At 40.8% G+C, this 11,656-nt stretch overlaps 2 protein-coding genes across 4 annotated transcripts; one reads left to right on the top strand and one right to left on the bottom strand.

Annotated features, from left to right (window-relative positions):
• Nucleotides 1-26: 26 nt before the first annotated feature.
• On the top strand, nucleotides 27-1,939 carry TIMM8B (translocase of inner mitochondrial membrane 8 homolog B). The gene is made up of 2 exons (XM_065882911.1): nucleotides 27-135; nucleotides 1,538-1,939. Exons 1-2 carry the CDS (start codon nucleotides 52-54, stop codon nucleotides 1,703-1,705), a joined length of 252 nt encoding a protein of 83 aa, XP_065738983.1. The 5' UTR covers nucleotides 27-51; the 3' UTR covers nucleotides 1,706-1,939.
• Nucleotides 1,940-3,813: 1,874 nt separating this feature from the next.
• NKAPD1 (NKAP domain containing 1) lies at nucleotides 3,814-11,387 on the bottom strand. Of its 3 annotated transcripts, XM_065882166.1 has the most exons (7): nucleotides 11,319-11,387; nucleotides 10,772-11,167; nucleotides 10,068-10,144; nucleotides 7,908-8,008; nucleotides 6,222-6,371; nucleotides 5,298-5,351; nucleotides 4,042-4,549 (listed from the first exon to the last, which is right to left on the bottom strand). In XM_065882166.1, the coding sequence occupies exons 3-7, from the start codon at nucleotides 10,134-10,136 to the stop codon at nucleotides 4,042-4,044; spliced, it is 882 nt and encodes a 293-aa protein (XP_065738238.1). In that variant the 5' UTR covers nucleotides 10,137-10,144; nucleotides 10,772-11,167; nucleotides 11,319-11,387. The 3 variants fall into 3 exon arrangements, with proteins under 3 accessions (XP_065738237.1, XP_065738238.1, XP_065738239.1); XM_065882165.1 differs by having other exon boundaries at nucleotides 3,814-4,549; nucleotides 10,772-11,363; XM_065882167.1 differs by having other exon boundaries at nucleotides 4,042-4,546; nucleotides 10,772-11,387.
• Between the last annotated feature and the right edge of the window lie 269 nt (nucleotides 11,388-11,656).

Here is an 11,656-nt window from a genome sequence, read left to right on the forward strand (position 1 = left end):
GCCGCACATGCGCACACGGCTCGTCGGAAGGTCCCGAGCTCGACGTAGGCAATGGCGGAGCTGGGTGAGGCGGATGAAGCGGAGTTGCAGCGCCTGGTGGCGGCGGAACAGCAGAAGGCGCAGTTCACTGCACAGGTGCGGGGACAGGGACCAGTGTGAAGAGAAAAGAGGGTGAAGTACAGGTTCCGGGCACACACGGAGCTCTGAACGGTGGGCGGGGCGGTGCGGCCGCCCTATGCTCCGTGCCTGCTGCGCCCGGTTCTGCTCACGAAAGAAACGAGTCACTCCTGCGGCGGGGCGACACAAAGGCACGGGAGCCTAGCTTGGCGGTGAGCTCTCTGGGCTGGCATTCGGAAGATTCCGGTTCTAAGCTTGCCTCTGCCCCTTACAGGTCACGTGCCCATAGACAAAACGCCCGTCCACTTTAAGTCTTGGTTTCGCAGTCGCCCGCTGCCTCACTGGATATCAAGGATCATATTGCAATAATGTATTGGAAAACGATAGAGCAGTAGAGCATTATTGGATCAAGGTGGGCTCTGAAGTAGTCGGTCTAGACTGTTAGTTTAGAACAAGAGTTTTGGAGCATGGTTCCAACCGCGGCGTTGCCCCTTTCTAGCTGCATGACTAACCCTAAACCTAATTACTTAACCGTGCCTCTTAAACGGAGGTGATAGTCATCTTTTAGGACCGCAGAAAGGATTGACTGCTTAGTACCCAGCCTCCCAAAGTAGTTAAGCCCTTGGTAAAGGGTTATTCCCCCGTGTTGGGAGGAGGGGGGGAGGGGGTGGGAAGGGGAGAGTTCGCTGAATATGAGTAGCAAGAACCCTGGTTAGAAATCTTTGGGTGCTGAACATTATGAAAGTGCACACATTTTCTGGGCTGTATGTGCATTTTTCTGTAGATTGGGCCGGTAACCTTCATCGGATTCTCAGATATGTCCATGACCCCCAAAAGGTTAAGAACTACTTAAGAATAGGTTTAGAATGAGATGAGTGCAGTGGTTTGGGGGAATTAATTGGTACCATAGCCTCCCAGCTTACGCTGGTGCTAGTTTGGAAATATAAAAGAAGGTATTAATCGTGCCTGAGATTTTCTATCTGATTAAAGAAGTGACACAATTAGAAAATAATAGGCAGTGCTCTCAAGGAGGTAATAATTTAAATTGTGGAAAAATCTTTAGGGAGGAGTATTGAGAGTCAAGTTGAGTATGCTGTGTGTGGACCTCACTGAAACAGATGGGTTGGGTGTTAAATAAGGGAGCGCCCTCAGTGGCTAACAGAGAAACTGATGCATTAGGGTGACTTGATGGAAAGTACATATTTTTTAATTACTAAGAAAAATAGAAAAGGAGAGGATAAAAGGATTGTTTCAATGTAGGTATGAGGAGTTGGTCCATATTGGTGACAAATTAGAAGTGAGGAGAGAGTCAAAGAATAGTTAGGTGACAGAAAATGAGAAAAATGGGAAGGAAATAAGAAAATTCATAGTTAGGCCTGTCTGCAGACCCCAAGTTGTTACTATTTTTCTTTCTTCTTAGGTGCATCACTTCATGGAGTTATGTTGGGATAAATGTGTGGAGAAGCCAGGGAATCGCCTAGACTCTCGCACTGAAAATTGTCTCTCTAGCTGTGTGGACCGCTTCATTGATACTACTCTTGCTATCACCAGTCGGTTTGCCCAGATTGTACAGAAAGGAGGGCAGTAGGCCATCCCGTGGGAGAATGACTGAAGAAGCAAAAGACTTATTATTAAGCAGGTTGAAGGGCCAGCAGGGGAATGTTGTCAACCCATTGTCAGGTTAACTTCAGGCTGTTACCAAGCCTGTTGGTGCTAAAAAGTAAGAGATCAAATATTCAAAAAGTGAAATTTATTTATTGGGAATTCAGAAATTCCATCTTGTATCACAACAATTATTCAATAAATGTGAATTCTCCAACTCTCTTTTTTTAAATCCCATTTTAGGGTTTAATATATAGATCTCTGATTGGCAGGAACATTAGAAACAACTATGTTCCAAGGCCAGTAGTGCAAATGAGAGATCTTAGGTTTTGAAGAGCCACCCTAAGCCATATTTAAGGGGGCTGGAAGAACCATCAAAGCCTTACCCTAAGGCATAGAAGAGAATTTGGGGTTGAGAAAGGTGAAGAACAGAAAACAGCTTTATTGCTTATACAGGACCAAGAAAAGGTAAACATGGCAAAAACCAGAACAGGCAAAATGTGTATTCATTGGGAAGAGGCCTGCTAGTATGAGAGGAAGGGAAGGTCAAGACCCAAACAGAACCAACTTCCTGGAGAAGCCTTGTTCCAATGGCCCATCTTCCTGAGTCTGTGCTTAGAATCAGTACTTTAATAGCACAGAAACTATGCTTAAAAAAAAAAAAAAAAAATCCATGTAGAAAACTCCTTCCCACGAAGATTTCACTTGCTCCAAGAAAAAAACAATTGCATTAGGTTAAGAGGTAGTAATTATATAGACTATTCATCCCTGCTTGGGCCACTAATAATCCCAAAAGTAAAAATATGCACCATGGGACATCAACAATTGAGTACCAAAGTATTAATATTTCAAATAAATATCCCAAAAAGTAGCACCTGCTTATAATCAAGGGATAGGGAACCTCTGGCCAACCATGTATTTTATGACTAAGCATTTTATTAGAAATCTGTTCTGTAAAGAGAACAAATTTAATAGTTAAGAACTACAAAATATTACCACCTCATGGAATGTTGTCATAGTCTATTGCTGGTGTCATACAGTCATGCTACCATGAAGTATTTCTGTATTACACATAGGGAAAGTAAGGCCAGGGAGGTTGACTTACCTGCTCCGGACCTCATAACCAATGAATGGCAGACCAAGACCAAAAGTCTGCGCCTTCAAGCTTTACTTCACCCATGAAGTGACGACCAAGAAAAAACAATGTCACTTGATCTGCCTTAATGAAAATAATTCATGTGTTCTGCCAGCCTTCTTCCAGTGATATTTTGGTTTCTGAAGAATTAACATAGTAGGGATCACAGTATATAGCAAAGGGAAATAACAAGGTCTCTGCTTGGTGCTTTAATCCAAAGGCAGACTAGGAGGAAATGGGTATGTCCCTGAGAAGCCTATTTCATTTTGGAACTGATTCAGTCTAGTTTCAGGAAAAATCTAAAGTTCATTAACAGATTAAGAAATGAACAAGGAAGACAACACTTAAATAGCTGTTGATGCCCTGAATCCTGTTCAGAGCACCATTAGCACAACTAATGCCTAATTCTTCCTCATTTGGTTGAGAACTTACCTAAGAGAACTGAAGAAATAATTCTGAACACAAGTGCATTTAAGCAATAAACAATGGAACTAGAAAACCTTTTACTATCCAATTACCATGTTTAGGGGTATACTGAGTGTAGCCACAGACCCTGTCCAACAGGGAAGTTTGTCAAAAACTCCTAGTCTCCCAATAACAGCTGTCTATGGATGTTATCATGAATGGAAAATGTTTGTTCTTATGTTCATTTCCTCATCAAGTAAACTGGACCACACCTGTGGAGTCAAAATACGGGAAGATCAAAGCACCAAGACTAAAGACAAAAAAAGTCAAGTTGTGGCACCTACTGTGTAAACAGACAAGAGCAACATGATGTTCCCTTATCACACCACTGTATACAGCACTAGTTCCAATCCATCTCTTGACCCCAGCCCTTGCTTTCCCCAAATTCAACATTCCAATTGGTATACCCAGGTCATTACTGGATTCAGCTTTCCGGGTCCTTTAATTTGCTGCATATGCACTCTACGCTAAATGTGATTAATCACAAAAAATAATCTCTTCAAGAAACCTTCATAACAAAATAACCGACTCCCTATTAACAATAAGAGGATCAAGTTTAACAGGCCAAAATAGAAGACAAGAAGTCTATCAGAATGTATATAGATGGCACAGGACAGCTCTGACCTCAGGCCCCCTGTGCTGAGCAATAGAGTCACTGGCAAATCCCCAAGGTGTAAGAGCTGTAAATATCCAGAGTCATGCAGGAAACATGTCTTTCTCATTTAGTCATCCTCTGAACTCTCGGCAGACCTTTCATCTGTAGCCACTTTCCAATTTGTGCGTTTGTTTGTCCTCTCCTGTATTTCACTGTTAACTACAGGGGTGTGGGCTTTTTTATCTCTCTTTTTCCTTTTGGTTTTCTTAGTGTCTCTTTCCTCACTTTCCTCAGAACTGCTGGATGCAGAATCATCTGACTGGGAAGTGTTACACTCTGCCTCTAAGAATAAAGCAGATTTCTTGAGAGATTTTTTCCTGGATTTTTTCTTGCGCTTATGTGGTTGTTTCCTTTTCCTGGTACTAGAAGCCCCAGTTTCTTCTGAGAACTCACTTGAGGAATCTGCTGTTATATCTGTGGCTTCCTTTTTGCTTTTCTTCTGTTTTTTGTGTGACTTTTTTTTCTGCTTTTTTTTGTGGGATTTCTTTGACTTCTTGTGTTTGTGAGATTCATGGGTAGATGATTTTACCTGGGGAGATGTTTTCTTCCCATTGGTAATATCCTGCTGATCACTACTAATAAAAAAGAAAATTGCTTTACTATAGAAAATAAGTATATTTATATTAATTTTTATATTCTGCTTTCTAGATGGGAAGTTGGGGTTAACATCTGAATTTTAAATCAAAACTGATAATAATGATACTATGAGACTTTATCACTGAGTTTTTGTTTCCTCATCTTTAAAATGAAGACAAAAATTCTGATCTGCCATACTGAGTTACTGTATGGAACACTATATATAAAAAAAACCAAAAAAAAAAAAAAAAAAAAAAACCTACATGCTGTAGATAATGCCAAATATCAGGGAAAGGCAAAATACCAATCATCTCCCAACTAAATCTATTATTTCTCTGGTTACATTTTTAATGGCAAATGTATACTTTATAAAAATTACTAACTCGGGACTTCCCTGGTGGTCCAGTGGGTAAGACTCCGAGCTCCCAATGCAGGCGGCCCGGGGTTTAATCCCTGGTCGGGGAACTGGATCCCACATGCATGCTGCAACTAAGAAGTTCGCATGCCACAACTAAGAAGTCCGCAAGCTTGCTGCAACTAAACATGCCGCAACGAAGATCCCACCTGCCTCAACTAAGACCCAGTGCAGCCAAAATAAATAAATAAATACTAAAGTAAGTTTGTAAATCATTTATACATATACATATATCCACTCTTTCAAAAAAAAATTAAGAACTCAAATTTATAATTCAGACTGTGTACTAATCTTACTTTCTAACTTTTTTTCAGTAAGTGTACTTGCCTTACCTGTCTGTTTCAAATTCTTCAGGGTATAACTCTTTATATCCACTGTGACCCCATCTGTAAAATAACATTTTATTACATGTATTGTTAAAGCAATGCATACATTTCTTATAAATTAAAGACAAATTAGACTTAGGAGTGTACACTTACAGAGACACACAGAACCAAGAAAAAAGAGATGGTAGAGCCAACACCACATTTATAGCTCGGTAACTTGGTTACATTTTCTGTACTGAACGCTCATTTCAGACACAAAGGATTCCTTTGTCCATTTGTAAGAAAACTTGACATTTTCTTCCTTAAGAAACACTAAGGGGCTTTTATATTCTACTCTTCAGCTGTGAAGTACTTCTCCAAAAACACTTCATAACATAATGCTGTCTACCTTGGGACAACTTTTTTTAAGTAACAACTTTATTGAGATATAATTCATATACCATAAAATTCACCCTTTTAAAGTGTACATTTCAGTGGCTTTTAGTATTTTCAGAGTTGTGCTACCATCACCACTAATTTCAGAACATTTTCATCACCCCCAAAAGAAACAATCCATTAGCAGTCGCTCCATTCCTCCATCTCCCGTAGCCCATGGCAATCACTAATCTACTTTCTATCTCTATAGAATCATCATGAGTGGCCTTTTGTGTCTGCTTTTCTCACCTAGCATAATGTTTTCAAGGTTCATACATGTTGTAGCATGTATCAGTACTTTATTTATACTGCCAAATAACATTCTATTACCATCCCATATACACATTTTTTATCCATTTATCAGTTGATAGACATTTGGGTTTCCACTTTTCTGGCCATTATGAATAAATATGCTATGAACATGTCTGTATAAGCTTTTGCAGAGATAATTAATTTTTAAAAGTACACATTCTCAGGCCAAATACCATTAATGGTCACAGGAATTTAGTCACAAACCTGTCTGGCATGTTAGCTTCATAATCATGTAACTTCTTGTTCCAGGATTTAGCCTTAAGAAAATCATCATCCAGTGCCCCAGAAATTTCATTCTTTGGCCTCCAGTAGTCTCTTTGACTTTCTTCATCAAAACCATCACTACGCATCCGGCTGTAAGAGAAAACAGAAGAACTTTTAGATAGAGAAGCAATCTGTGAGGTTATTTTATGGAATATCATGCACAAAACTCACTGAACAGGCTAAGGGGAACAACCTGATACTTAATGTTAAAAAAATACTTTTTTTTAACATGATCTGTTCCTCTCTATTAATTTGTACAGTTAGGTGTTCAATGAAAATACGATCATCACTACCCGTCCTATTGCAGAGTATAGACGAAATGACTTTTCGACTGTGGCATGCTGTACCTCACTCACTGATCCTCAAAGAAGGAAGCAGAGCATAATCACAGCTGGGGACATTTCAAACTGCCCTAGAGATTCTGAAATACACTCCCTTCCCTGAACATCAGCAACCTGCTGTAGTTAAGTCAGAGTAACAGTGGGAGCAAGGTGTAACCCATGAGTAAGTTGGGGTGGATAAACAGTTGAGAACCACTGACTTAGCCTGTACTTAAAATATCCACTAACCAGTCACTAAGCCAGTTAATGGGTTATCAAAAATATTTGAGGACCTCCTATGTGCCTGGCAGGCACTGTTCTAGCTGCTGGGACTATAATGGCAAATGAGACAATCAGAAACCTGCCCCTAAAGAGATTATGTTTTAAAGACTTATTCATTATGACAGGCATTAATAGTCCACTCCAAAAGAACAATATTTTGTTCCTGGAAATGCTGCTTATAACTGAATAACCAATACAAAACAAATCATCATCTGCACTAAGTACTTCCAAATTCTCAAAGAACCATCTTCAGAGAGAAAACAGACTGACAGGGTATTTATTTTTATGTTGAGACTCTGCCTTCTTTACCATGGATACCCTGAATACTTTCTTGTCAAAAGCCATTACACACAGCCAATCACACTCCAAAGTCCACACACTGCACAGGCACACTCTACTTAAATATCTCACTATTAACTATTTCCCTGTGTGGTTTTAGAAATCAGCATTATTACTTTATAATCATTTTTCATACACACAGATCTATACTAACAGGCATATGAGACCCAGGAGATGTTCCCAATACTCAGATATTCCTATACCTCCACAGGTAAGGCAACTAAGCCTGCATAATCCTTCATATCCACACTCAAATTATTAAGAAGGTAATGTGAAAGGTTGTGTGACTAAGATAGTAAGAAGATGGGGCAAAGAAAAGGCTGAGAGAGAATGAAAGACTAATAGGGGAAAGGTGTGAATGATCAGCTAAGTGACCATAAGATACCTATAGAAAATCTTAATTTAAAAGCCATCAGGTAAGGTCAGAATCCACAGAATCCTTAACATTTACAATTGTTCAAGGCAGAATTTTTAAGTTCTCCATTGCAAATACGTGCAAAGAGTGGGGCCACATGCATCATAGCCATTACCTTTATGATTGGGTCTAGATTTATTGAAGAGGAAAGGCTTAAGGACTCACAGAACTGAATTCATCTATCTTTAGCATACCATAATGTTTTTAAACAAAAGTTGATGATTCTGAATAAGATGAGAATTATTTTGGTTCTCAGAGTCGCAACTTCACCTTGAACTGCTGGGTAACATTTTCCTTTTCGCCCCCCGGTACGCATCTTCCATCTGTTTCTCCAGTTCTCTTATTTTCCACATATCTGATTCCTCCTGAATCTGGATTTTTTTTTTTAAGGAAAGAAATAAAAATAAGTTACTAAAAATAACACATTACATCACCAAAAAGTAACTGAAAATACGGTCTGCACTAATTACTGGATTACAAACTGAGTTTTGATCAGGAACCTGGGAAACAAATTCTGGTTTCTCTAGAGTGATTAAACAATCCAATCTAGTAAATCTCAAATATGTAGAATTCTGCAGCAACAAAAGAGCTTTTTCACCCCTGCATAGACACACTTATCACCTTACTAACTAAGCAATTATGCTGCAATTAGCAAATGATAATCCCTTATGTTTCTAAAATGCTTTATGATTTTAACTATATCATCTCTCTATTGAACTTTAAGCAATCTTATGAGGAAAGCAAAGCAGGTACCATTATTATATTTTACTGAGAAGAAACAAAAGCTCAGAGATTTTTACCTTAGTCAAAAAGCTAGTAAGGACAGGTCTTGAAACTTTCTAGGCTAAGTCTCTTTTCACAACATAATAATTTTTGTTAAAAACAAAGCAAAACAAAACAAACAGCATGGGAACTGTTAGAGAATTTCCTGAAAGGCAGAGTATAGCTGCACAAAGAACAATAATAAATTTTATTTCTAAGTCCTCCTGTAATATTTTGTTAAATCTGTCCTAGATTTATCTTTTTTAGCCACTGCTTTCAAATCTAAGCTTCTAAGCTCACCATCCAACTGGGGTGGTTTATGCAATTGCAGAGGCTGCTTAGGTAACAGTTATACCCTCACTCACAATAAGAATATCAGGTGATAATAATAACATTCGTGGTCAAACTAGTTGTACAGTTCACCAAAGAAAACCAAACAAGGGTGCTTGACCCTTGTTTCATTATATGTGCTCTCATAGGTGACCTCACCTACACTCATGACCTCTATCATTTCCTATATCAGTAATCCCCAAATCTTTATATCCAGCCTCAACTCTTCTCCAAGACTGAATTGCGAACTATTTGGACATCCTATAAGCATTTCACCATCAAGATGTTCAAAACCAAACTAATTACCTTTCCCATCACACTTGTCTCTTTTCTTTAGTTCCCTAACTCAATTAATGGCACCATCATCATTCACCCAGTCACACAAGGGGGTTATATTTGATTCCATAATTATCACTATTATCCAGTCAATCATCAAGTTCTTTGAACTTTATTGCCTAAATTCCTTATCTTCATCCCTGTCACTGTTTTCACGTGAACCACTCATCATCTCTCACCTGGAACATTGCAATTGCCTCCTAACTGGTCCCTCTGCTGTTTCAACCCATCTGATCTATCCCCTACCCAGCTAACAAGTCATCTTTCTAAAATACAAATACAATCATGTAAAACCCTGCTTAAAAATATCTGATGGCGGGCTTCCCTGGTGGCACAGTGGTTGAGGGTCCGCCTGCCAATGCAGGGGACACAGGTTTGTGCCCTGGTGGTCCGGGAAGATCCCACATGCTGCGGAGCGGCTAGGCCCGTAAGCCATGGCCGCTGAGCCTGCGCATCCAAAGCCTGTGCTCCGCAACGGGAGAGGCCACAACAGTGAGAGGTCCGCATACCACCAAAAAAAAAAAAAAAAAAAAATTTGATGGTTTCTTTATTGCCTACAGGAAAAAGTCTAATCTCCAAGCATCACAATCCAACTCAATTTACCATTTGGGCCTCATCCTCTGTCACTACCTCCCACATTCTCTACTTTCTGGATGCATACAATTTCTTGCCCTAAATGCTTCATGTTCCTTGCCATACGCTAGTACATGATGTTCCCTCTGTCCTGAACGATCTTTTACACCTGGTAAACTTGATCCTGTTCATCAAGAACTAGTTCCAATAACACCCATTGGGGGAAGCCTTTCCTAATTCCCCAAGGCAGATTTCATTATTCCTTCCTCAGTGCATAAAAGGACTTTGTGTATGTCTGCATTACAATACTTATCAAACTATATTCTAATTATTTTATTTATCTTTGTCTCTTCTAACTGTATCAAAATAATTCCTAGCACACTGTATGCCGTCATTAAGCATGTGGAATAACTAAGTTGTACCTCTCACCTTATTGTGAGCATCTGTGTGCCGGATGACGTTCCTCAGGAGGACTTTCCCCAAGGGAACTCGGGACATTCTTCAATCTGAAATGAATCCATAAGTAACATATAATAATAATTTATTTTATTACCTTATCTTTTATTACTGTTATAATGAAGCATGAGATAAAGGAAAGATCACTGAACCAGAAGTCAGAGGTCCTGAGGAATAGTTTTTCCTTCACCATTAAAAGGGGAAAACACCTGACCACACTACTGTGAGGATAAAAGGAGATAATGTTCATTAGAGTTCTTTGAAACTGCACCAAATTAAGTGCTTTCAAGAGACCCATTTTATTTAATCCTCAAAATAACTATGTTTTATGAGGCAAGTATCTTCATTCCTATTTTGCAGATGAAATTCCATTAAAGCCATAACTTGCCCCAGGCCACATAGTCCAAGGCAAACATGGTTCAGACTAGAAATCAACTCCCGAATCCCAAAATTAGTTTGCAATTAAACACCTAGATTTGAGAGTGTCAGGACCACAAATGTCAACAGTAAAAAAAAACTGACGCCTAAAAACATTAAATGCAGAGATGCCCTAAATTTCTTCATTCAAGAGAATTTTATGTTCTATTTTGTACAGAAGCCTCCAAAAAAATAGATGACAGGGATATTCACGTGTGTAGCCAGCAGGGGCTTTGTGCACCACTCCAACGCTCACTCACCCCTCGATCCTGGGGAAATCAGGCATCTTGCTAGTGTGAGACGAAGAACCACTCCATTACAAGATCTCCTCCGACCCAGAAGCCAAGCAAAGGCAGCTCTGCAGCTTCACCCGAGTCCTTCGTGAAAACGCAGCCTTCCCACCGGTTATTCCGCCCTCACCCGTGGCCCAGGCCACGGCCGCCTTTCCCTCAGCCCAGGCCGACAGGCAAATATCTCTCCGGACTGAGGCCGGAGGCTGCTCCGGCGCGGAATCCGGACGGCCTGGTTGGCTGGGGCATTCCCCGCTCACGCTCCTCTGGGATGGCCCCGGGGGTTGGGTTTCGCTCCCCAAAAAGGATGGGGGCACTTTGGACTGGTACGACCCTCGACTGGGCCCCAAGATGTATCTAGAGTGGCTGAAGGGGGGGTTGGGGCTTCCAAATGGAAGACAGAGAAAATACCCCCATCTTCGTCACCGGAACCCCTGCCCCCCAGCGGCCACGGAGCTCCCGGTAACCTTCCCTCCAAACGCCCTCCCCACACAAACACACACAAACACACCCATACCGTGCGCCGCAGCCTCGCGTGGCGGGGGTGGGGAAGGAAGCGCTCTGAGAGAAGAGAGTGCCGACTTCCCTTCCAGGCCGGAAGTCGTGCTCTTGAGAAATTCTTCCCACCAACAGGAGTCCCAGGGACTCCCACAGGAGGGTTTCCAGGACACTGTAGAGGTCGACAGATGTAGAAAGGGAGGCGGGCGCCTTCCTGGAAAAGAAGTGGGTCGGGCTCAGCCGAAAAGCAAGCCCAGCACCAGCAGAAGCTTCCGGAACTGGATGTAAAAAGACCTTTCTTCCTGGAGCTTTCCGGGCTCAATTAGATGTTGTACCAGTCTGGTTACCCTGGTAACA

Source organism: Phocoena phocoena, chromosome 8, assembly GCF_963924675.1.
Source record: "Phocoena phocoena chromosome 8, mPhoPho1.1, whole genome shotgun sequence".
In the NCBI taxonomy this organism is placed as follows: Eukaryota; Metazoa; Chordata; class Mammalia; order Artiodactyla; family Phocoenidae; genus Phocoena; species Phocoena phocoena.

Coding starts and splice junctions, on each gene's coding strand:
- TIMM8B (XM_065882911.1), top strand. CDS start 52: ATGGCGGAGCTGGGTGAGGCGGATGAAGCGGAGTTGCAGCGCCTGGTG. Junction 136..1,537: donor AGGCGCAGTTCACTGCACAG/GTGCGGGGACAG, acceptor CTTTCTTCTTAG/GTGCATCACTTCATGGAGTT.
- NKAPD1 (XM_065882165.1), bottom strand. CDS start 10,136: ATGTCCCGAGTTCCCTTGGGGAAAGTCCTCCTGAGGAACGTCATCCGG. Junction 5,352..6,221: donor GAAGCTAACATGCCAGACAG/GTTTGTGACTAA, acceptor GTTATTTTACAG/ATGGGGTCACAGTGGATATA. Junction 4,550..5,297: donor GAAGAATTTGAAACAGACAG/GTAAGGCAAGTA, acceptor CTTTTTTATTAG/TAGTGATCAGCAGGATATTA.